General features: G+C 38.1%; 1 protein-coding gene across 3 annotated transcripts in view; it reads left to right on the top strand.

The window, feature by feature from the left end:
- Positions 1 to 26494, top strand: part of Mcm8 (minichromosome maintenance 8 homologous recombination repair factor) — a 32161-nt gene extending 5667 nt beyond the window's left edge. For all 3 annotated transcript variants that reach the window (XM_048348820.1, XM_048348821.1, XM_048348822.1), the window contains 14 exons: positions 1581 to 1684; positions 4227 to 4425; positions 6709 to 6794; positions 11008 to 11159; positions 11408 to 11603; positions 14000 to 14030; positions 15379 to 15519; positions 16211 to 16352; positions 19858 to 20053; positions 22663 to 22882; positions 23107 to 23316; positions 24728 to 24804; positions 25166 to 25355; positions 26050 to 26494. In XM_048348820.1, the coding sequence (XP_048204777.1) occupies positions 1581 to 1684; positions 4227 to 4425; positions 6709 to 6794; positions 11008 to 11159; positions 11408 to 11603; positions 14000 to 14030; positions 15379 to 15519; positions 16211 to 16352; positions 19858 to 20053; positions 22663 to 22882; positions 23107 to 23316; positions 24728 to 24804; positions 25166 to 25355; positions 26050 to 26142 (2037 nt within the window). In that variant the 3' untranslated portion in view covers positions 26143 to 26494. The remainder of the gene's footprint in view (positions 1 to 1580; positions 1685 to 4226; positions 4426 to 6708; positions 6795 to 11007; positions 11160 to 11407; positions 11604 to 13999; positions 14031 to 15378; positions 15520 to 16210; positions 16353 to 19857; positions 20054 to 22662; positions 22883 to 23106; positions 23317 to 24727; positions 24805 to 25165; positions 25356 to 26049) is intronic.

Raw genomic sequence — 26494 nt, 5'->3', positions numbered from 1 at the left:
TGAGGTATTGCAATCTTGTCCTAAAAGATACGTATCATTTAGTATTTAACAGCTTACCTAAATATAACATTTATTTTGAACCTTCTTGAAATAATCTCACTGAAAATCATGCAGGAGTTACTTGAGTTTGAGTGGCTTATGGCTGTAACTACCCATAAAACTGAAATCTGAGGATTACTCTGAAGCCAGCCTGGGCAGAAAAGTTCATGAGACTCTTACCTCCAATTAACTACTAAAAAAGACAAAAGTGGAGCTGTGGATCAAGTGATAAAGTGCTAGCCTTGATCAAAAGAAGCTCAGGGACAGAGCTATCTGTCTCATAGGGAAGATAAGACAAAGCATCACAGTTTCCAACTGTGAACATGGAGCAAAAAGGCCATTCTCAGATGCCGCAAACCACTGAATTTCTTGAGTGTTCCATATATAAAAAGGAAACAATAAGGTTCAGTACCTGCCTTTTACTCATGGTCAGTAACATAGGAGAAGACTTTTTTTTTTTTTCCAGTCCTGGGCCTTGGACTCAGGGCTGGAGCACTGTCCCTGGCTTCTTTTTGCTCAAGCCTAGCACTGGGAGAAGACTTTTTAAAAAAGATTAACAAGCTGGTAAATTCTTCAAGGTACAAGATAGTGAATCTCATGACAGGCACAGAGAAAGTGCTGGGTGCACTCCTGGAAAGAGTTGGAGTTTATGATAGTTCTTAAGAGGATAGCTAGAATTTGGACATAGAGCAGGGAGGTAAGGATATCTAGGTGTGAAGAATAGCTCATCGTGCAGAAGTGTGTATTGTTAACCCTAAACTGGGGATCTTGCCTGTTTTCAGATACATGTCATTAGTTGATTATTTCCCCATATCTAAGTGACTGCATTCTTTCTTTTTTTCCATCCAGGCTCACCTGAACCTTGCTCTCCTCCTACCTTATTCTCTTAGGTGTTAGGATTACAGGTGTGCACCACACATCTGGCTCTGCTTTAAGGACCTCCCCCTCTTTCATAAGGACTTTTTTATGTGTGGCAGTACAAACCACAGTTGGTTTGAACTGAGGCCTTATTCTAGCCAGCTAGGTGAGCTTTATCAGTTGAGCCACACCCCTAGATTTATAAGAAATGGTAATGTTAAGTTTAAAGGTAGCAGGTAAAAATGCTGCAGTTATTAATTCTCTAGACATCAAAGTTGCAAGCAAACAATCTGTTATAAAATACCTAGCTGTAATTAAATACCAAACTTTGGGGCTATTTTAGAATGCTGTTTATATTCTGTACTAAGCTGTTTATATTCATAAGCTTTTTTTTTTTTTTTCCAGTCCTGGGTCTTGAACTCAAGGCATGGGTGCTATCCCTGAGCCTCTTTGTGCTTAAGGCTAGTGCTCTACCACTTGATCTACAGCGCTCAAGTAGTTTATTGGAGATAAGAGTCTCATGGGGACTTTCCTGCCTGGGCTGGCTTCAAACCATGAACCTCAGATCTCAGCCTTGAGTAGCTAGTATTACAGCTGATGCCTGGCTTTGTTCATAAGCTTTTGATTCTTTGTTTAAAAAAAAATGTTCTGATTAAAGTTAAGTAAATAGCTGTCCTGTTTAGATATTGACTAAGGATCTGGAAAGACATGCAGCAGAACTACAAGCCCAAGAAGGATTGCCCAGTGATGGAGAAACAATGGTAAATGTGCCCCACATTTATGCAAGGTGAGAAACTTGTTGTTATTTAGAATAGAGCCTTGAAGACTTTTTCAGAATGATAACCTCATTTTACAGAAACAAGGCAATGGGTAAAAATGGTATGTGTTCTTTATCAGTTTCATTGATCATCATACCAAAGTAAACTCACTGATAATTACTCAAATAAATAATGATGCTAATCAACATGCTCTGCCCAGATAAATTAATTTCCCAGCCTAGAAGTTTTTCCAAACACTGGTTACAGTGTATGATTACCAAGACTAATACTCATGTATACACTGAGGGACATGTGTATTTTGTTAAATTATTAGGTTTTTACTGGACCCAAGAGAATAAATGAAATTATTTTTCTTGACTTTTTTATTGCTATTCTTTTTTTCTAGTTGTGGAGCTTGAACTCAGGGCCTGGGTGGTAGCCCTGAGCTTTTGTGCTCAAGGCTAGCGCTCTACTACTTTGAGCCACAATGCCACTTCCAGTTTTCTGATGGTTAATTGGAGATAAGAGTCTCACCGACTTTCCTGTCTGGGCTGTCTTTGAAGTATGATCCTCAGATCTCAGTCTCCCGAATAGCTAGGATTATAGGCACAAGGCACTGGCACCCAGCTCTCTCTTTTATATTTCAAGCTAGCAAATTCATTGAGATAATTTAAGAAAATCATCAAGGTTTTCTTTCTCTTTTCCAAAATTTGTAGAAGTTATTTTTATTAGTTTCGTCTAAAGAATTAAAACCAGAGGTTCTTCTGATATTCTCTTTTTCTTTTCTTTTCCCACTTTGCCATAGACAGTGACTTATGCATTAAGAAAAGGAGATTTAGCACTTAGATTTTTAAATTTTAGTTTTATTTAAATTTAATTTTTTGTTCACACTCTAGGGCTTAAACTCAGGGCCTGGGCACTCTTCCTTAGTATTTTGCTCAAGGCTGACATACTGCCACTTGAAGCTCAACTCTATGTCTAGCTTTTTGCTGCTTAATTGGAGATACAAGTTTCATGGACTTTTTTCCTGGGTGGGCTCTGGTGATCCTCAGATCTCAGTCTCCTGAGTAGCTAGAATTGCAGGTATGAGCCACTAGTGTCTGGCTTTTTTATTTTTTGCCAGTCTTGGGCCTTGGACTCAGGGCCTGAGCAATGTCCCTAGCTTCTTTTTTTTTTTTTTACTTTTATGTCTTTGTCTTTTTTTTTTTAAGTTTTTATTATAAAACTGATGTACAGAGAGGTTACAGTTTCATACGTTAGGCATTGGATACATTTCTTGTACTGTTTGTTACCTTGTCCCTCATACCCCCCTCCCCCTCCCCCTTTCCCCCCCTGAGGTGTTCAGTTCACTTACACCAAACAGTTTTGCAAGTATTGCTTTTGTTGTTGTTTCTCTTATTTTACCCGTTGTCTCTCAATTTTGGTATTCCCTTTGAATTTCGTAATTCTAATACCAGTACACACTGTTTCCCATACACTCAGATAAGATTACAGAGATAGTGTAGATACAATCACAAGAAGGTGATACACGAACATCATCAGTAGTAGAAACTACAGATACACATGGGATGTTGTAAGTAGTTACAACTGTGATATAACAATCATTTTCATAAAATAGAGTTCATTTCACTTAGCATCATCTTATGTGATCATAAGGGTATAGCTATTGGGCTCTTGTGATCCTCTGTTGTGACTTGCCTAACCTGTGCTAATTATTCCCAATAAGGGAGACCATAGAGTCCATGTTTCTTTGGGTCTGGCTCACTTCACTTAGTATAATTTTTTCCAAGTCCTTCCATTTCCTTACAAATGGGGCAATGTCATCCTTTCTGATAGAGGCATAAAATTCCATTGTGTATATGTACCACATTTTCCTGGGTTGGTTCCAGATTCTCGCTATGACAAATTGCGCTGCAATGAACATTGTTGTGCTGGTGGCTTTACTGTGATTTTGTTTGTAGTTTTTTGGATAAATACCCAAAAGTGGGGTTGCTGTGTCCCTGGCTTCTTTTTTGCTCAAGGCTAGCACTCTGCCACTTGAGCCACAGCGCCACTTCTGGCCTTTACTATATATGTGGGGCTGGGGAATCGAACCCATGGCTTCATGTATACAATGCAAGCACCTTTACCACTAGGCCATATTCCCAGCCCCACTGGCTTATTTTTATTTTATTATTTTATTTTTTGTTGAGTGTAGGGCTTGAACTCAGGGCCATGGTGCTGTTCCTGAACTCTTTGGCTCAAGGCAGTGCTCTGCCACTTGAGCCACAGTGCCACTTCTAATTTTCTGTTGGTTAATTGGAGGTAAAGAATCTTACAAGACTTTCCTGCTCAGGCTGACTTTGAACTGCAATTCTCAGATCTCATCTTCCTGAGTAGATAAGGTTACAGGCAAGCCCAGTTCATTTTTGTTTTTAAGAATAGTTTTAATTCTTGTGAGCCTTGATATAAAAAGGGAAAATATGGTTTTGGAATTTCACAATTACTCCCAAAAGGAACTTGTGGAAAAAGGTCTTAGAGATTGCTTGTTCATGTAATGTATAGACAGATATGTTCCTTTTTTATTTTTAGGGTGTACAACTATGAGCCTCTGACACACCTCAAAAATATCCGTGCAAATTACTATGGAAAATACATTGCTCTGAGAGGAACAGTGGTTCGAGTCAGTAATATAAAGCCTCTTTGCACAAAGATGGCTTTTCTTTGTTCTGCATGTGGAGAGGTTCAGAGCATTTCTCTTCCAGATGGAAAATATAATCTTCCCACAAAGGTTGTATATATTTAAGTGCCTTTTTATCATTATAACAAAGGGATTACAGAGGTTACTATTGTTTTGTTTTGTGACAGTCCTGGACCTTGAAATCAAGGCCTGGGCACTGTTATTGAACTTTTTTTCCTCAAGGCTAGTGCTCTAGTGCTTGAGTCATAGCTGCATATACAGCTTTTATTTTCTGTTGTTAATTGGAGGTAAGAGTCTCACAGACTTTCCTGCTGATTTGAATCACCATTCTCAGATCTCAACCTCTTGAGTAGCTGAATTACAGGTATGAGTCACTAGTGCCCAGGTAGTGATCATCTCAATGTTTCTGAAAACTTTTCCTTTTTTACTTTATGAAATATTTTAGAATACAAGAAATGCAGAAGTAAAAAGCATTTCTCTACCCATTGCCCAGAATTTACACTTTTTAATCTCTAGGTAGATTTATTTTTATTTTTAAAAATAATTTTATATTTTATGTTGTTATTTTTTATGTTTTATGTTATTATATGCTTATTTATGTTTTGTGTTTATGTGGTGCCGAAGAATCGAACCCAGGGCCTCATGCATGCTAGGCAAACACTATACCACTAAGCCACATTCCTTTCACTGACTTTTTTTTTTGTATTGCCCTGGGACTTGAACTCAGGACCTAGGTGCTGTTCCTGAGATTTTTTTGCTCAAGACTAGTGCTCTCTGACTCCAGTTACAACTCATCTTCTGCCTTTTTTTTTTTTTTTCCAGTCCTGGGCCTCGGACTTAGGGCTTGAGCACTGTCCCTGGCTTCTCTTTGCTCAAGGCTAGCACTCTGCCACTTGAGCCACAGCACCACTCCTGGCCGTTTTGTATGTACGTGGTGCTGGGGAATCGAACCCAGGGCTTCATGTATACAAGTCAGGCACTCTTGCTACTAGGCCATATTCCCAGCCCATCTTCTCCCTTTTTTGCTGGTTAATTGAAGAAAAGAGTCTCATGTACTTTCCTGCTTGGGTTGGCAATCCTCAGATCTCAGCCTCCTGAGAGCTAGGATTATAGGCAGGAGCCATTCGTGCCTGGCTCTAGATAGATTAAAAAAGAAAAAAATAAGTTGCATAAGTCAGGTAATTAGTACATTCTTTTTGGACAATGTCACCCCTTCCTTTGCTTTCTCCCAGTTTTCCCCTACTATCCCCTGTCTACAATCTAGGTAGATTTTTTAAAGATACAATACATTAGTTTCTTTGCTTGTATCATTCCCTGAGTCTATCATTATCCTAAGTCATTGTTAATCTTTCCATTCATATATCTTAGTTTTTAACTTAGTAGATACATATCAAGTTTTCTTTCCTTTACAAAATCCTTCTGCCTTTTGAAAATGATGTTTTTTTCTTCTGGATTTTAAAAGTGTAATGTACAGAGAATAATATGAGTAATATCTGTGTATCTACCATGCAGGTTGGCAAATATTAACATTTCATTATTTTAGCTTAATTTTTTAACAAAAATATTAAAATTTCAAGTTTATTTTTGTGGTACTGGGGCATAAACCTGAGATCTTGTGCTTGCTAGGTTGGCACTATATCACTTGAGCCACATCTCCAGCTCTGGTTTTTGTTGGTTATTTTGGAGATGGAGTCTAGCAAACTTTCTTACCTGGGCTAGCCTTGAACCACAGTCTTCCAAATCTCAGCATCATTCTGTTACATCCTGTTGACTACAGAATGAGTCACAAGCTTGCCCCAGATTTCAAGAGAGGGAATTAGACTCCATCTCGTGATGGGCGAGCAGCAAGTTTCTAGGAAGGGGGAAATATATTGCAATCATATTTGAAATGCACAGTCTGCCACAATATCTGGGTTTTTAAATGCATATTGAGGTCTAAACACCAGACACAGTTGATTTATATGCTGAGAACTGCCTGATCAGTATAGTATATATACCATACAAACAATTAAAAAAAGACACGACCAATGGTGGTCTAAGAAAGCCTTTTGAAAAGGAGAGAATTGAGGCAGGAATATGTAGGATTGATTGAAGGAAAAGGGACATTCGAGGAGCTCAAGGAATGAGAAAGTGCATGAGCACAGAGGAAGTAATGAATGTACAGGGAGGCTTGTATGGCCACAGCTAAGAGCAGGAAGTGAAAGGACCAGCCAGAAAAATACCTTAAAAACTCGTGATATCCATCTATTGCAGAAAAAACAGAAGGTCATTATAGCTCTTGATGGATATTACTTTAGTGAAGTATTATGAATTGAATTTTCCTGTAATGTGAATATAGTATCAAACTCTGAATGTGCATTCCTCTTATTGTAGTGTCCTGTGCCTGAATGTCATGGGAAGTCATTTGTTCCTCTACACAGCTCTCCTCTCACAGTTACAATGGACTGGCAGTCAATCAAGTAAGCAGTCAAACTACTGTTATATAAAAGGCAGTATTTTAAGAATAAGTCAAAATAATTATATCTATTTGCAATTTATTCTTTGTTGGGTCCTAGAAAAGATATTACATACTTTTTGACTACTGAGAATTAATAATGTAGACATGTGCCATTCTGAGAACTTATATTGCCTTCTGCTAGGTTAAAAGGAGTATTGAAGGTGAAGGTAGAAGGAAATTGAGGGGTGGTTTGAGGTTATGCAGGTTAGATAGATGTGGTACCTGGCCATGCCCTCTAGGAGATATACTAGATGTATAATAGATGACAATTTCAAAGCTAGAATTTTGATGTTCAGTGGTTTTACTTACGTTAATTAGTTAAATAAATAAAGTATGTTAATGTTACCTGTAAATGGTTTTAAAAGTTCAATTAGGATGGAAGGTAACAGTCACCACAATTTCCTGTTACTTTATAACTTTGGAGAAGGTTTTTTTTTTTTTTTGCCAATTCTGGGGCTTGAGCTCAGGGCCTGAGCCCTGGCTTCTTTTTGCTCAAGGCTAGCACTCTACCACTTGAGCCACAGTGCCACTTCTGGCTGCTTCTGTATATGTGGGGCTGAGTCAAACCCAGGGCTTCATGTATACAAGGCAAGCACTCTACCACTAGGCCATATTCCCAGCCCTGGAGGTCTTTTTCCTTGATCTTAGTGCACCCACTCTTATACAGGTAGAGGACATCAGAGACCTGTTTGCATTCATGTCTTCTAATTTAAGGGTTTCTGGGAGGGGGTAAGAATTACAACAAGAAAAGTACTCACTACCTTATATATGTAACTGTAATCCCTCTACATCACCTTGACAATAAATTAAAAAAATAAGACATAACAAAACAGATGTTACTCTAAATTGTCAAAGAATATTTTGTTTTTTAATAATAGTAGTCTCTCAGCTTTGTTTATAGGTCGTCTAACAAAAATCACAAATGGTATTTAAATTTTATAATAATATAAATGTTGTTTAAGAAAGAACCAAGTAAAGGGAAATAATCAAAAAAAGGAGACATAATTTATATCACTGGGTGGTTTGGTTTTGTTGTTTCTCTTGTTTTCTTTCTTTTGTTATTTTTATTTTTTGCCAGTCCTGAGACTTGAACTCAGGTGTTGGGCACTGCCCCTGAGCTTCTTTTTGCTCAAGGCTATCATTCTACCACTTGAGCCATTTCTGGCTTTTTCTGTTTATGTAGTACTGAGGAATCGAACCCAGGACTTCATGTATGCTAGGCAAGCACTCTATCACTAAGCCACAAATTCCCAGCCTGTAAGTTTTCTTTTTAAGAAAAAATATTGTTATAAAGTCAGTGTTTATAGGGGTTACAGATACATAAACCAGGCAAAGAGTACATTTCTTTTTTTTTTTTTTTTCTTTTTTTTTCTGGCCAGTCCTGGGCCTTGGACTCAGGGCCTGAGCACTGTCCCTGGCTTCTTCCTGCTCAAGGCTAGCACTCTGCCACTTGAGCCACAGCGCCGCTTCTGGCCGTTTTCTGTATATGTGGTGCTGGGGGAATCGAACCTAGGGCTTCATGTATCCAAGGCAGGCACTCTTGCCACTAGGCCATATCCCCAGCCCAAGAGTACATTTCTTTTTGGACAAGGTCATCCCTTCTCTATCTCCTCAAGTAAATTTTCAAATAATGTGCTTGAGAAGTAAAATGCTCTGGGTCTATGGCATATCTGGAGATGTCTATTTGTATATTAGCGTAAGGGTTTACCTCACTTCTCAAGTTTATTTTGTTTACTTTTCCCTGTTGTTGATAGGAGAGTTGATTCTCATTCCTTTGAAAGGACTGAAATTTCCTCTTCTGTGTATTCTCATATTCTGTAGTATTCTGAAACGGTGTATTTAGTCATGTCTTGGTATCTTTACATAGGTAGCTCCTTTTCTCCTTGGGGGCACCTCTCAGATGCATCCCTTGCATTACAATAGACCCTTGGCATCTTAAAACATGCACTTGCATAGTTTCAAGGAAAAACTTGAAATGTTCAGGATGCCTCTGTGGTTGCTTGAATCGTTTTTCCTGTAAAGTAGCCTGTCTTCTGATAATGACATGCTGCCTTCTGATGAATCTCACATTTTCCCTTCATCACTTAATTTAAGCACATGAACATTTGCCTTGTTTTTGACACATCATTTGCTTTTTGGAAAAGCATATTTTCATAAACTACAGGACAAGGGAATGCTCAGCAGATCACCTGACCACAATGGATGATAACATGAGACTGAGAGCTTCTCCATATCAGCTGTGCTGTATAATATGTGTGAAAATGTAAATTTTTTGTTTTTGAAGTTTCTTTTCATTTTTATTTATTTTCTGACTATGCTTAATCAAGCCCATGTAATAAATCCATGAATAAAGCAGACTAGGTGTCTCACACTTTCATTTTCTTCCGTTTTTTTTATTAAATCCTCTGGCTTTTTCTTATATCTTTTCTATAAATGTTTGACATATATATATATTTCTGATTTCATGTTTGTTTTCCCTATAGTTCCTTTCGTTTAAGCAGCTTATTGTTTTATGATTTTAGCATTTCTCAAAACAGTTTATGTGTTCTCCTTCCTGAATTATTGCATTTCATCCTTGAAAGCCTGGTGAGAAATGAAGTTGTTTAGAGTAGTTAGGATAGGTTTCCTTTGCTGTTGTATTACAGGTGTGAGGTTTTCCTCATCAAGCCTCACTTTTGCATAAGAAAGAAGGAACTCTGACCTATAAGAATGTGGTGATTTTTTGTGGGGTTTTTTTTGTGTTTTTTTTTTTTTGCCAGTCCTGGGCTTTGGACTCAGGGCCTGAGCACTGTCCCTGGCTTCTTTTTGCTCAAGGCTGGTACTCTGCCACTTGAGCCACAGTGCCACTTCTGGCCATTTTCTGTTTATGTGGTGCTGGGGAATTGAACCCAGGGCTTCATGTATACAAGGCAAGAACTCTTGCCACTAGGCCATATCCTCAGCCCCAGGAATGTGTTTTTGAATTGGTTTGAGTTTGTCAAATACCAAAATGAGGAAAGTTTGTTCTGGAGTCCTAAAAGCCTTACTGGATACCTCAGCTCTCCATGTAGAGGGAATAGGTCCATTGCCATAGAAAAGTTGCTCTAGTGTTTACATGGTAAAGTCCTCATTCTTCCCTACTGGTTGTTTACTAACCTTTCAAAAAAATTCTAAAGAGCTGCTGTCTTTCATTTTACTGTCTTTCTATTTGCTGTGTTCCTGCTCAAGCTTGGGAGCTTTTTTGCAGCTCTGCTGATAATACTGGCTGCTACTTCTACTGTACTCATGTGATTCTTGCCTATATGTATTCTGAATCTCATTTTGGCGTATCCATCAGGACTTTCCCATTTTTCTGGTTTTTTGGTTTTTTTTTGTTTTTTGTTTTTTTTTTTTACCAAGACATCACCTAGAAAACCCCAGATGTATAATCATCTTAGTTTAACATCTTGACCTTAGCAACTCTTTACTGACCAGCCCATGCAGTTACAAAATCTGCCTCAATGCCCTGTTCTTTGTTGTTGTTGTTTTGTTTTGTTTTGCCAGTCCTGGGCCTTGGACTCAGGGCTTGAGCACTGTCCCTGGCTTCTTTTTGCTCAAGGCTAGCACTCTGCCACTTGAGCTACAGCACCACTTCTGGTCGTTTTCCATATATGTGGTGCTGGGGAATCGAACCAAGGGCTTCATGCCATTAGGCCATATTCCCAACCCCCATTTTCTGTTTTTCAAAATATCATTAAAATTGGGCATCGGTGGCTCACACCCATAATCCTAGCTAATCAGGAAGGCTGAGATCTGAGGATTGCAGTTTGAAGCCAGCCTGGGCAGAAAAGTCCTCATAAGACTCTTATTTCCAAGTAACTACTTAAAAACTGGAAGTGGAGCTGTGGCTCAAAGTGGTAGAACTAGCCTTGAGCAAAAGAGCTCAGGGATAGCTCCTAGGCCCTGAGTTTAAGCCCCGTGACTGACAAAAAAAAGTCACCTGCATGCCCCAAACTTCATTTTCACTATCACTTTTGTGGTCCCTGGAAGGAGGCTAGGCAAATGTACATGCCACTCTGAATTGGAAATGCTATTAAACTTGGTTAAAACAAATCTGCCTTTTGTCTAGTTCAGCACCCTGTAGAACTTAGTTAATATGTTGAAGAAACAACTGAAAATAGCTATTTCTAACTAACTGAAACTCTTGAACATCCTAGAATCCAGGAGCTTATGTCCGATGCTCAGCGAGAAGCAGGTCGGATTCCACGAACAATAGAATGTGAACTTGTTCATGACCTTGTGGATAGTTGTGTCCCGGGAGACACTGTGACTATTACTGGAATTGTCAAAGTCTCAAATGCTGAAGAAGGTATGGTATAACTCCTTCTTCTTAATTGTCTCTCAATAATGATTGTCATCCTCATCTTTTTTCTCTATAAAGATACTTTATATCTCACATGATTTAGGGAAATTATCATTCCTTATGTACGGTAGAATGTTTCCTTTCAAATAAAGGTTTATTTATATCTCATTGTGATGTTCTTTTAACATTCTGGTTGAGTCATCATAGAGAAAAATGAAAATACTGATGATTACATTAATACTGTGAATTTACAGGTTCTCGAAATAAGAATGACAAGTGCATGTTCCTTTTGTACGTCGAAGCAAATTCTGTCAGTAATAGCAAAGGGCAGAAAACCAAGACTTCTGAGGATGGTTGTAATCATGGAACATTGATGGAATTCTCACTTAAAGACCTTTATGCCATCCAAGAGATTCAAGCTGAAGAAAATCTGTTTAAACTCATTGTCAAGTAGGTATTGAGGTTACCTGAAGTTTTATTACATATGTTCACGTTGAGGGTGCTCTTGGCTACAAGTAACAAGGACCAATCAAAATAGCCAAATCTGGCTCCTCACTCATTCTGACATGGCCTGTGGACTGAGAATGAGTGTTTTATTTGCAAAAAATCCAAAGACTATCTCATGACATGAAATTCAGGTCTCGGAGCCCACAAATAAAGGTGTATTGAAAGACAGCCATGTCTAGTCATTTCTGCAGTGTATTTGGCTGCTTTTGTGCTATGGTGGCAGAGTTGAACATACGAATGATTCATGGGTTTGTGCTCTGATCCTTTACAAAAGTAAAATGTTTTGGATTTTTATTTTAAATAAGAGTAGTTACTGTCCCACACAAATTATTCAGTTTATCTCAGGAGGTTCTAAAAATCAAGATTTTATAATATACTTCAAATTAAATAGCATTCTATTATATGCTTTTCTTATGCTTTTAAAAATATAATTTTGAAGAAACTGGGGAAATCAGACAGACAATAGCTGTGAAGTAAATCACTGAGATTTTGAAATGCTTTGTATCAGAGAAGCGGATCTTGGTGAAATCACCTAGGATTTGGGCTCTGGAGAATTTGAAGCTTTTTCTTTCTGCCTTTAGCATGCTAATTTGCCACTGAGGAAGTATTAGTTCCTGGGGGTTCTGTCCTTACACCCTTGGAGACATCCCTGTAAATAGCCCGGGAAACATAACCCTTCTAAGACAATGCGCTTATCTAGAATACAATGTGAGCATGAGTTGTCTCTTAATGGGCTGGTGGCCTACAAACAGCCTGGTTGAGGGTAGGAACACATCTTTGATTGGTTCTTACTGCTTATAGATATGACGTAACTTTTTCAGTATTTCTTCTTTAGCTAAACTCATAGAAGATAATTTAGTATACAAAATTTGGGTTTTCTTCCTGGTTTTCTCCCCCAACCCATGTTTGTGAATTCAGCATCAAAATTAGAATTTTCTATGGGCTTTGATTTATTAATTTGCAGATTGGCAAACTAGGTCAGTGGGTTTTTTGTTGTTGTTTTTCAAGTAAAGTGTTTAGTAGAACAGCCTGACCCAATTTCTTTGGAAGCAGTTAGTTAAACATTATTTGTTTGGAAGGTGATTCCAGAAATGTTGATAAAGGCAAGGAGGAATAATAATAGTCTCCTTGGGTTTCTTAATGAATTGTTATCACTAGTATCAGGTCATAATCCTCCCAGGGCCCTGGAACACTCCACTGTGTAAAATTAGTCTCAAGAGTTTCTTCTACTAATGGCCCAGACTTGAAGCTGCTCCTGGATAAGAAACACCATAGCACTTTGGTCTGTCCATCTGTCTGTCTACTGATCAGGCTTCTATGGCTACAGAAACCCTCTAGCAGACAGGTATGGGTGCCTTTAAGGGTCCAGGAGTGGGCAGACGAGAACATACTGAACAGTGAGTTCAAGGGTACCTGGGCAGGATTCCAGTTTTTGTGTTTACATATACTAAATAGGGAAAAAGGCTCATATTTTAATTCCTGACTATATCACTACCACCCCCTCCATTTTGTATTTTTCTCTTATTTATAAAATGTGTACATGCAAATGTACTTTTATTTGCATTCTTACTGTCTAACCTTTCAGAATTAAACTAAAAAACAGGACTCTATTCCATCATATGTTGTTTTGTGCTGAGTTCATTCCTTAGTCTCCTTTCCGTGACTTGACTACACAGGCCTAAGGATGTATATTCATATGAAGTATAGTACAGAGGAAGACCATGATCCATGATTGTAGTGTAATTTAAAGGCTGGTTCTCTCAGAAGATCAACAGCATTTTTGTTAACTTGAAGATATTTTACATGAATGCAGTCTCCCTTACACCAGCAAATTGTGTGTGTATGTGCGCACGTGTGCATGTTTGTGTGTGTGTGTGTGTGTGTGTGTGTGTGTGTGTGTGTGCCAGTCTTAGGGCTTGAATTCAGGGCCTAGGTGCTGTCCCTGAGCTCTTTTTACTCAAGGCTAGTGCTCTACCACTTTGAGCCACAGTGCCACTTCCAGCTTTCTGATGGTTAATTGGAGATTAGAGTCTCACTGACTTTATTGCTTGAGCTGGCTTTGAACCAACAATCTCAGATCTATGCCTCCTGGGTAACTAGGATTATTGGCATGAGTACCAGTGCCCAACACCAGGCAAAGATTAAAAACTATTTTATAGATTAACCAATAAGTTTTAGAAACATACTGTAAAAATAAAATTTCTTGAAATGTTTGAAGGAGTATATAACGTTTTGGACTGTTTTTACATAAAATAAAACACATTAAACAAATTATGTTATATCTTCTAATGGATCCATGAAGGTAAAATACATTTTATAAATGGTATTCTCTTTTGCAGCTCTCTTTGCCCTGTCATTTTTGGTCATGAAGTAAGTATCTTACTTCTTCCTTCAAGAAATATATAAAGTTCACAAAATTAGTGCTTTAAAGTAACTAGTTTCTGTTACTAGTTATATGACTCTTTATTCAAAATAACTTGATGATATGGGGACAGATACAGCCCCTTGTAAGATAAAACTTCCCAGAATAATAGGAATGGGCTTCCCTCACAGTTGACTGTTACACACTGTAAATTAAAGCAGGAGCCAACAACTATTTCTCCTCTTTATAGAATGGAATGAAGCCTTGCAAAAAAAGACTTGTACTTAGTATTTGTAAGGTACTTTTTTTATTTTTATATGTGTTCAAGTTTTTTGCTTCTAAACTTTTGTTTCTAGACTTTGTGTTGTTTCGTCCATTGTGGGGCTTGAACTCTGGGCCTGGGCCCTTTCCCTTAGCTCTTCAGTTCAAGGTTAGCTCTTTACCACTTGAGCCTCAGCACCACTTTCAGTTTTCTGTTGGTTAATTGGGTATAAGAGTCTCACAGACTTTCCTACTGGCCTGGCTTTGAACTATGATCCTCAGATCTCAGTCTCCTTAGTAGCCAGGATTACAGGCATGAGCCACTGGTGCCGGTTACTGGACTTTTTGGAGAGAATTTTATTTTGTAGCCCAAGCTGACCTTGAATTCTTGATCTTCCTAATCCTGTCTCCCAAGTATTGTGATTACAGGTGTGTACCATCATGCCTGGCTTTGCTTCTATGTTATTATTATTTAAGAAAGTAAATAAGTCAAACTCAATCATGCTTCCCCCCATCCCTCCCCTGCTCCCCCCTGAGCACTGTCTCTGATCTTCGTTTGTTCAAGGCTAGTACTCTACCCCTTGAGCCACAGCTCTGCTTCCTGCTTTTTTTTTTAATTCCAATTTTATTGTAAGGCTGATGTACAAAGTGGTTACAGTTATGCTTCCAGCTTTTTGATGCTTAATTGGAGTTAAGAGTTTCATAGACTTTCCTAACTGGGCTGGCTTTGAACTGTGATCTTCAGATCTCAGCCTCTGGAGTAGCTAAGATTCCATATGTGAGCTACTGGTACCCAGCTCATGATTTATTTATATATATATATATATATATGTATATATATATATATATATATATATTTAAACCTGGGAATTTTATTCAGTGGTGTAGCATTTGACTACTTGATTGTCATGCGCCAGGTCCTAGGTTTAATCTCTAGAATTGCATACATACACAAAACAAAACAAAAAAATACCCCAACAATAACAAAAACTCCTAACAAATCAGTGATGGTGATAGTACTGTAAATATATAAGGAACATTACTTAATTGCTAGTTATTTTAATTAAAAAAATTTTTTTTCTCTTCACTCTTGAGCTTGTTAAAGCAGGTTTGGCATTAGCACTTTTTGGAGGTAGCCAGAAATATGCAGACGACAAAAACAGAATTCCAATTCGAGGAGACCCACACATTCTGGTTGTTGGAGATCCAGGCTTGGGAAAGAGTCAGATGCTACAGGTAGAAAATTAATCACTTAGTATTTTGACTTCTTATATAATGTATGAATATTTGGAAAGCAAATTTTTTCAAAGTATGTTGTGTTCCAGAGGTTCTAGTTTGATGAGATCAGTGAATTTAGAATTTCTGAGTAATGTTCAGTGTTTCTCTGACCCTATTTTCAAATTGAGTAATGAAAAGGCTGAGAGTATGAGGCTCCGAGTTTAAGCCTCCCCACCTCCTCTGACCCAGAAAATAGTGATTTGGCTCAAGGGATAGAGCACCACCCTTGAGCAGAAAAGCCAAGCAAGAGCTCTCGAACTGGCTAAAAACAAAACAAAAAACAAACAATCCCCCCCAAAAAAAACCAAAATACCCCACAAAAACCTAATACTTACAATTTGCTACTTGCACTTGGGAATGGACGTTTAGTGGTAATTTGTTGAATATTCACGTCACTACAGACTCCAGAGTTAAACTTCCTGGGCTTGATTGAACCCTGTCTTCTTGCCTTCATAACTGTGTAGTTTTTCTCTCTTTGTAGATCTTAGTTTCTATATTAGTACATGGAAATATAATAATTCCTTCATCTTTGGTGAGATCATACACAGAAGCTCTTAAAAGAATACCTGGCTAGGCTTTTTGTGCAGTTATCTCTAGGCTATCATTTCCCTGTTACTCAGTGTTTCTTTCAAATCTTTTGTTTCTATAGGCAGCATGCAATGTTGCTCCACGTGGTGTGTATGTCTGTGGCAATACCACAACTGCCTCTGGTTTGACTGTAACTCTTTCAAAAGATAGTTCCTCTGGTGACTTTGCTTTGGAAGCTGGTGCTTTGGTGCTCGGTGATCAAGGTGAGTTACCCAAGGTAATAATAGTAATTAGTACTGTCTTTTCTTTTTTCTTTGGAGACAAAAGTCAGTCTAGTTGAGGGTGGCCTTAAACTCTCCATCTTCCTGCTTCAGCCTCCCAAACGTGTATCACCATGCCTGAATTAACTTTTTTTTTTAGTAAATTTCTTTAAATTTGGATGAAGAGGCATTTGAGATAGCACTGTCCTAATGAATTGACAGTGGTGTCAGAGATTATTAGAACTATAGGATTATCAATTTTATTTGTAATGCGCAGTTGAAACAGGTACTAAATACCATTCATTATCAGGATTTTATAGCAGATACATTTTGTGAAAACTGAAAAAAAATCTCTTTTCATACCCTCACATTTGTATATTCAAACCCATTTTGAAGCTTTCTAGTAAGTGCCGTCCGTGTAGGATAGGACTTGGGTATCTTGTTGACTGCCTTATTCTCATACACATAGTATATATTTCTGCTCCAGAGGTGCACTGGGACATAGATACTACAGTATCTGTCAGATGTAGTGCCGTTGGATGCAGAAGTTTTACTTAGCCAAATTGGAATTGAACAGCATGGTGGTATGTGTTGTCCTTTGAGCTAAAAGGATATGACATAAGAATTTAGAATTAATAAGAATTGGAATTAATAGGTTTGCTGTATTTAAGCCCATTTTATTTGTATTTTTCAGAGTTTGAATGATAGTTTATTTCTTTTGAATTGTAGAAGAAACTGAGTTAGACCACTTCCCTCTTGTTTCCTCTTCCCTTTCCTGCTGGCCTTCCTTTGAACACCATCAGCACAAGCACATCACATTTCTACAACAGGGCTTTTGTACTTGCTAGTCTCTTTACCTGGAGTGTTCTTTTCCTGGACATGTCCACAGACTTGTGGACATCATGTTTTTGCTCCAGTGTTCTAATCCTAATTAGGCCTTTCCTGTACACCATATTTTAGGTAGTTATGGCACTTTTCTTGTTATATTACTCTACCTTTTCCTTCCATACTAATTATCATTTTCATATGGCTTGCTTTTGTAATTTTCTGCCTCCCCTCAGTCAAGTGTAATGTAAGCTTAGAACAGCAGGGATGATTGTGTTTTCAGTGCTATATCCTGCATGCCTAGATTGTAGAACTGGTAGATAGGAGGCACTCAATAGTATCTGAATAAATAAGTTCAACAAATATTTATGTGGTTAAATAGCTCATCAGATGTGAAAAGTGTTTTTGTTAAGATATGAGGTGAATGAAATATGCAAATAAAAAGATACTTTACTGTTAAACTGTTGGATTTTATATTAATTTGAGGTTGAAGGTTTAGACTAACAAATGAGACTTCAGCTGAAAAATATTAAAGGCCAGTGCTACTTCTTCCAAATTAGATAGATAAGATAATAATCACTAAGATGATATCATACAGTTGCTTAAAAAGAAAAGACTTTGACAAACATATACAATGGGAAAAATATAAAGGAAAGGTTGCAGAGACTGGCTTCTAGAACCATGTAGAAGGTCCTGCTTAGGTTCAGGAGAAATAAAGGGCTTTTATTTATAACATATTCCTTCATCAGCTGATGAAATGCCCCCTTCAACTCCCAAAAGTTGAATGTTACATTTTATAGTTTAGCATTTATATCCAAAAGACAAAAGAGCTTAATGTATTTTAAGTTGAAATATTGTACTTTAAAACGTCAGTCCAAGCTGGGCGCTGGTGGCTCATGCCCATAATCCTAGCTACTCAGGACGCTGAGATCTGAAGATCATGGTTCAAAGCCAGCCTGGGCAGGAAGGTCTATGAGACTCTTATCTCTAAGAAACTACTCAGAAAAAGCTGGAAGTGGTACTGTGGGTCGAGTGGTAGAGCACTAACCTTGAGCAAAAGAAGCTCAGGGACAGATCCTAGGCCAAGAGTTTACAGGACCCACAAAAAAAATAAGTAAAAGCAAACAAAAAACAACTTCAGTCCATAGGTGAAGCCCAGCTTGTTTCAGTGTAGTATACAGGGTGAAACTTTTTAATAATACTTTTTTGAAACTATACAATGCATGTTCTCCTTTCCCCCTCCTTTTGTAATTACTTAAAGGGAATCATTCCTTTTTTAAAGAATATTTTTTTATGATTGTAAAACACAAAAAACTCAAAAGGACTTGGGACATTGCTCAAGTGGTAGACCATAGCAAAGCCCTGAGTTCAAACCCAAGTCCTAACCAAACAAAATAAAAAACCAAACTAAGGTTTTACTTTTGTCTCTTAGCAGAAAACATTTGCTGCATCCTACTTTTGGGAAAGTGGCAGCTAAAGAAACAAATGACTTTACTCCTACCCTGTACTGACCTTTGAGGAGCTGTACTAGCTCCATCAGATCCAGAGAGGTGGGGAAAGATAGGCAGCACAGGGAAATGTCTAGGCAAAGCCTTTGTGGGCCTGACTGTCAGTATTTGTGCACACTTCCACAGCTGGTGCAAGCTAAGGCAAGGTACAAGTCTCTGGCTGTGAACACAGACTTGTCCAGCAGAGAGGGTTGAACTTTGTCAGAAGAGAGAACACATAAAAACATAGAAAGGCAGCACAAAGTCCAACAATCCCCTGACTTTCTTTTCCAAAGTACTTATTAGGGAACCAAAAAAATAGTATAAGCCCCAGCTTGCGAACTGTGCCTGGACAAGGAAAAAGAGTTTATTTATTTATTTATTTGTTTGTTTTTTGCGGGTCTGGGGTGGCACAGTGAGCTAGTCTTAGGCTTGAACTAAGGGTCTAGGCGTTGTCCTGAGCTTTTTTGCTCAAGATTAGCACTGTACTACGTGAACCCCAGCTCCACTTCTGGCTTTTTGCTGGTTAATTGGAGATAATTGCTTCATGGACTTTGCTGCCTGGGCTGACTTCAAACCTCACTCCTCAGATTATAGTCTCTTGAGCAGCTAGGATTATAGGTGTGAACTACTGGCACCTGACTTTTTTTTTTTTTTTTTTTTTTTTTTGCCAGTCCTGGGCCTTGGACTCAGGGCCTGAGCACCATCCGTGGCTTCTTCCCGCTCAAGGCTAGCACTCTGCCACCTGAGCCACAGCGCCCCTTCTGGCCGTTTTCCATATATGTGGTGCTGGGGAATTGAACCCAGAGCTTCATGTGTAGGAGGCAAGCACTCTTGCCACTAGGCCATATTCCCAGCCCCTACTGGCACCTGACTTTACATGTACCTTTCTTATCATGCCTGATTGAATTTAAGTATTTTGAAGGTGACTCTTCTATCTTTATTTTTGGAGCCCATACCAAATAGTGCCTTACTTGTGAAAGTGGTGAGTGAATAAATATTGGACACTGCCTACTTAAATCACAAAATGTGTAATTTTCTGTAAGACCAACAGTAATTTACCCTTGTATGACATTTGTTCATTTAACTCTTGAAAGCAAATGTAAATACCTCTTTACTGTGGTACAATTTCTACCTTATAAAATTCAGAACTTGGCCAACAAAAAATATTTTTATCTATTATTTCCTTCCTGTAGGCATTTGTGGAATAGATGAATTTGATAAGATGGGGAACCAGCATCAAGCCTTGTTAGAAGCCATGGAACAGCAAAGTATTAGTCTTGCTAAGGCAGGTGTGGTTTGCAGCCTCCCTGCAAGAACTTCCATCATTGCAGCTGCAAATCCAGTTGGGGGACACTACAATAAAGCCAAAACAGTTTCTGAGAATTTAAAGTAAGTCTTCATAGATTTATACTTTTTAAGATCTTCAATCCCTATAAATAAATATAAAAAGAGATAACTTGAAACAAATGGATAAGTCATGGAAGTTACAAGTATCTAATGAATGAATGAATGTTGAAACACTAAAAATTTAAAAAGTGTTCTATTGGTATCTTAACAGATTGGTGAATATATATGTATGTGTGTGTATATATATATATAAGTCAGGTAATGAGTACATTTTTTTTAAAAAATGTCACCCCTTCCCTTGCTATCTCCTACTTTTTCTCTCCCATTCCCACCTACAAGTTCTAGACTTCATTTTTAACATAGTGTCTATTGAGTATCACTGCTGCATTTGTTCACCCTTTGTCCCACCATTTCTTGCATCTTTTTGTTTTGTTTTGTTTTGCCAGTACTGGTGCTTGAACTCAGGGCCTGAGCACTGTCCCTGGCTTCTTTTTGCTCAAGGCTAGCACTCCACCACTTGAGCCACAGTGCCACTTCTGGCTGTTTTCTTTTTCTTTTTTTTTTTCTTATTTATTGTCAAAGTGATGTACAGAGAGCTTACAGTTTCATACGTTAGGCACTGGGTACATTTCTTGTACTGTTTGTTACCTCCTCCCTCATTCCCTCCTCCCCCCTCCCCCCCATGAGTTGTTCAGTTGGTTTCCACCGTTTTCTGTTGCTGGGGAATTGAACCCAGGGCTTCAGTATACGAGGCAAGTACTCTTGCCACTAGACCATATTCCCAGCACTTCCATAAATATTTTATATGATCATATGTACATAGCTTTTGAGCCTTTGTGATCCTCTCCTAAGAATATCCTCCTTGGGAAACATTTTAACATTGAACAAAGCAGTTGAGAAATAGTTTCTCACATGTTGTGTAAACATCACAATTTATCATTTTGAAGAACAAGTTGGTATGTTTAATGCCGTGTTTTAAATCTATATTCCACTTATTCTAGCTATTGTACTTTTAGGAATACTACTTAGGGAAATAGACAAAGATACATTTGTAGGGTAGGTATAAAAGCATTGTTATCACTGTCCTAAATCAAAAACAAAACTAGAGTAAGACTGTCAATGAATTGACAGTCAATTTGAAGAATGGAAGTGGCTTTGTATGTACGAAGTGAAATGTTTTTACTTTGTTAGAAAATTGTGTTGCATACTTAATCCCTCTGGTTTTTCAAAATTGCTATTTGGATTGAACACTTTCTCTTCTAATTCATTTTGTATGGTTGGACAAGATGCAGGGAAGGGGGAAATCAGCATTAAGTGATAGCAAAATGAATGAAAGTTAGAATCCTAAGTCTATTGGGGAAAACTTATTTCCTCATGTTTCCTTCCAGACAGAAGTCTTACTATATTGTCCATGCTAGTCTCAAACTCAAGGTTCAAGTGATCCCCCTACCTCAGCCTCTGCAGTAGTTGAGATTATAAGCATGTAATAGCATGACTAGCTAACTTCCTAATGTTTAACAGCTTGTAAGATAGGAAAGCCATTGACTCTCCATAAGATACTTGGAGACATTTCTCTACTCCCACAACCAAAAATATCAGTCTTGGTAGTTTTTTTCTTGGGTATATACCAGAAAGATGCTACTGGACAAAAATGCAGAGGACATAGATTCTGCCATTTAGTGGTATTATAAACATGCTTTGGTGCCTTTGTTGAATTCTTGAATCACTCTGGATTTCATTTTTTGTATGTCAAGTAAGAGTTACATAGATTGATGGGTTTGGAGAAGATGACTAAATGGAACTTAACATACTAATAAGGACAGAGATGCTTAAGAACTGCTCAATTGGGCTGGGAATATGGCCTAGTGGCAAGAGTGCTTGCCTTGAGCAAAAAAAAAAAAAAAAAAAGAAGCCAGGGACAGTGCTCAGGCCCTGAGTTCACAGCCCAGGACTGGCAAAAAAAAAAAAATAATAAGAAGAACTGCTCAATTAGCTGACAGTGGCTCACACCTGTAATCTCAGCTACTCAGGAGGCTGAGATCTCAGGGTTGTGGTTCAAAGCCGGCCTGGATAGGAAAGTCTGTGAGACTCTTACCTCCAATTAAGCACCAAAAAAGAAAAAAAAAAAGTGGATTTCTGTTTTAAGTGGTAGAGCATTATGCTTGAGCAGGAAAGCTCAAGGACAGTGCCCGAGTTCAAGCCCTAGGACCAGAAAAAAAAAAAACACAAAACTTGCTCAACTAGATAGCATCTGATAGAGCCTATAGAATTGCCAATGACAGAACATCAGTAACACTTCAGTAGTTTTATGGTATAGAAAGGGCCATAACAAGATACCAAGGGGTTGAAGTAGGTAGATACTTTGAGTCCAAAAAACTAAGTACTTATTTCTTTTAACCCAAAACTTGATGTTTTTGTTTGAGACAGGGTCTTCTCTGTATATCCTAGACTAGTCTCTATCCAGTAGTGTTCTTGCCCCAGGTCCCAAGTGCTGGAATGACAAGAGTGCACCACTATGAAAGCTTGTATTTATGAAAGCTTTATTTTTTTCTCAAGGTAGGAATGGAACTTGAATAGTAAGCAAGTGAGTAAACATTTTGTTAACTATACTAATCCCATTTACTGTTTCTTGTTTCTTTCCTGCTTCCTAGAATGGGAAGTGCCTTATTATCCAGATTCGATTTGGTCTTTATTCTGTTAGATACCCCAAATGAGCAACATGATCATTTACTCTCTGAACATGTGATTGCAATAAGAGCTGGCAAGCAGAGAACTGTGAGCAGTGCCACCGTAGGTCGTAAGAATACTCAGGACTCAAATACTTCTGTGCTGGAAGTGGTTTCTGAAAAACCACTGTCAGAAAGACTAAAGGTATACAATAGTTTCTTATCTGGTTCTATTTGAATGTCAAAGTACCAAATGTATATATTATGAGAGTTTATATGTATAAACTTAATAAAATCATCCAAGTCAAGTAGAATGAGAGCTACAATTATAGTATTTGGTTTATTTGGAGAGTCTTTTGAAAAAGTTATTTTAGCAAGAATAATTTGGCATTTAACCTGATCATCCTGAGCCTTTTTGTCATCCTTTAGGTAGTTCCTGGAGAAATAATAGATCCAATTCCCCACCAGCTATTGAGAAAGTACATTGGCTACGCTCGACAATATGTCTACCCTAGGCTATCCACAGAAGCTGCTCAAGTTCTTCAAGATTTCTACCTGGAACTCCGGAAACAGAGCCAGCGATTAAGTAGTTCACCAATCACCACCAGGCAGCTAGAATCTTTGATTCGCCTCACAGAGGTTTGTTTTTTGTACATTCATACTTTTTTTTTTTTTGGCCTAAAGGAGGAGGTAGGATCCATAATTGACTCAATTTTTCTTCCTATACATAAGTGGGTGGATAAATATTTTTAAAAGGTTTGTTCAGACCTGTACCATCAAAAGTATGTATTTCTGGGCTGGGAATGTGGCTTAGCACAAAGCCCTGGATTAAGTTCCTTAGTACCACATACACAGAAAAAGCCAGAAGTGGAGCAGTGGCTCAAGTGGTAGAGTGCTAGCCTTGAGCAAAAAAGAAGCTCAGGTACAGTGTCCAGGCTGAGTTCAAGCCCCAGGACTGGCCAAAAATAAATAAATAAAAATTATGGACTTCTAACTACATACAAGACCAGTGACTTACTGTGCAACTTTTAATTGTTTTTATTTTTATTTTTGCCAGTCCCAGGGCTAGAACTCAGGGCCTGAGCGCTGTCCCTGAGCTGCTTTTGCTCAAGGCTAGCACTTGAGCCAAAGTGCCATTTCTGGCTTTTTCTGTGTATGCAGTACTGAGGAATCGAACCCAGGGCTTCATGTATGCTAGGCAATCACTCTACCACTAAGTCACATTCTCAGCCCCACAACTTTTATTTTCTGTTAGTGACACTTGGATTCATGGAGTTGTCTGAAAGGTGCTTACAGGGATTTGGGGATTCTGAGCTTACACTAACAAGGAATGTGTGAAATGCCTTGAGTAGCTAATCTGTGACATGATGTCTGTAAGGACAATGTCTGTTTTTCTCTTAATATCTCTTCATGTCATAAACTGCTGAGAGAACTTGGGCAGTCAAAGTTAGCTGTCAGACACTTAGCTTTTCTATTCCTAAGATCAGAGTAAGTTCTTTTTGTTGTTTAGTGAACTAGCTAGGAATGATTTCCCAAAAATAAAAGGCAAAAAGAAAAAAAAAAAAGCCACACACCTGTGGCTTACACCTGTAATCTGTGTGGAGGCTGAGATCTCAGGATCATGGTTCAATGCTAGCCTGGGCAGAAAAGTTGCCTTGACTTATCTCCAATTAACCACTCAAAAACTGGAAGTGGTGCTGTGGCTTAAAGTGGTAGAATGCTAGCCATGAGCAAAAAGAGTTCAGGGACAGCACCCTGGCCCTGATTTCACGACCGAAGAAAAAAGAAAAATATGCTTTTACTATCAAATCTCCTAAATGAGCACTTTCAGAAAAAGATGCTGGTAGGTAAAAGTAAGTTTTTTCCATATTGTAAATGTTATGTTATACTCAAATTTTCTGTTTTTAAAAAAAAATTGGACTTGATATTTCAGCTTTTCTTCCTCAAAAGCCACCTTTTATCTATAGTAAATGAACTTGGACATAGCCATACTTGTTCAAATAATTGCAAAAAAATCTATCTTTTGCTTAAAATGACTTTTCTTTCTAAGGCCCGAGCAAGGTTGGAATTGAGAGAAGAAGCAACCAAAGAAGATGCTGAGGATATAGTTGAAATTATGAAATATAGGTAAGATTAGAGTTTTAGATGATGGACTTTTTTTTTTTTCCTGGTTCTGGGGCTTGAACTCTGGGCCTGGGCATGTCCCTGAACAACTTTTGCTCAAGGCTGTCACTCTACCACTTGAGCCACAGCACTGTGGCTTCTTCTGTGATTAATTGGAGATAAGAGTCTTGTGGACTGTCTTCTTCCTGGGCTGGCTTTGAACCAAGATCTTCAGATCTCAACCTCCTGAGTAGCTAGGATTATAGGTGTGAACCCCAGGCACCTAGTTTTCTTTCTTTTCTTAAAAACATAGAGTCTTGCTATGTTGAGCCCAGTCTGACGGTGTATGTACCACATTGGATAACTTTTTCTTCCCCTCTCTCAGCATGCTAGGAACTTACTCCGATGAATTTGGAAACCTAGATTTTGAGCGGTCCCAGCATGGCTCAGGAATGAGTAACAGGTCAACAGCAAAAAGATTTATTTCTGCTCTCAATAACATTGCTGAAAGAACTTACAATAATTTATTTCAATTCCAACAACTTCGGCAGATTGCCAGAGAATTAAACATTCAGGTAGGATGATCTAAATATGTTTTAAAAAATAATGTGTAGTAGAATGTAGCCAGTTATCTACTTATTGAAGGTTCATATCTATCTCTTGTCAAGGTTCTTAACAGAAAAGTTATTGTCCTTGTGGTCAGTCCCTGTTTAGCCATGTGGTTAACTTTAGTTTCTTCCTGTGTTAAGTAGATGTGATTCTACTTTCCTTTCTATGAAATTCTAGCAGAAATCAGTGTAAATGCATTTTAAGCAAGTAAGTTTACATCTAAAACTACCCATGCCAGTGGCTCATGCTTGTAATCCTAGCTACTCAGAAGGCTGAGCTCTGAAAATCTAGGTTCAAAGTCAGCCCAGGCAGGAAAGTTCCTGAGGCTTTTATCTCCAATTAACCACCTGAAAACTGAAAGTGGTACTGTGGCTCAAAGTGGTAGAGCACTAGTCTTGAGCAGAAGAGCTCAAGGACAGCGCTCAGGCCCTAAGTTCAATTCCCAAAATCAACCAAAAAAAGCCTATCTCTTAGTTTTTCTCAAATTAAGGTATATATGAGATTCCTTGCTTTCTGGGATGCTGTAGAAAGTACAAATGATTTCATTTTCCAGGAAACCTGATAGTTGTGCATCACTGTATGAGTGCCTAATTTCAAAAGCCACTAATTTGGCATATTTCTTAATGAGCTAATAAAATAACTCTTGATGTTTTCTTCTAGGTTGCTGATTTTGAAAACTTTATTGGATCATTAAATGACCAGGGTTACCTCTTGAAAAAGGGTGCAAAGGTTTACCAGCTTCAAACTATGTAAAAAGACTTTCCAAGTCAGACCCCATAGAGTTTATTAATAATGAAGACTATGCAAAAAAAACCAGAGTTCTTCAGAAAATGATGTCCCAAATGTATTGTAATAGGAAAGAAATGTTAAGATATGGCCCACCAAGTTAAAGAGGGATAAAGTCATGTGTTAATGTTATATATCTTCTCCAAAAGGCTACAAATAGCTTTCATTATTTTATCTTATTTATAGTTATTTTTTTTTACCTGTTTTTGAAAATAGTTTGTAGCCTTTGCACATGAAATGTCTTATCAGGGTAAGCATTCTGGTAATACATAAACAAATGAGTATATATTCCAATAAAACTTTATTTTTCAACACTAAA

The sequence above is a fragment of the Perognathus longimembris genome, chromosome 6, assembly GCF_023159225.1.
Source record: "Perognathus longimembris pacificus isolate PPM17 chromosome 6, ASM2315922v1, whole genome shotgun sequence".
NCBI classification, from domain to species: domain Eukaryota; kingdom Metazoa; phylum Chordata; class Mammalia; order Rodentia; family Heteromyidae; genus Perognathus; species Perognathus longimembris.
This window is presented reverse-complemented; position numbering and strand designations above follow the sequence as displayed.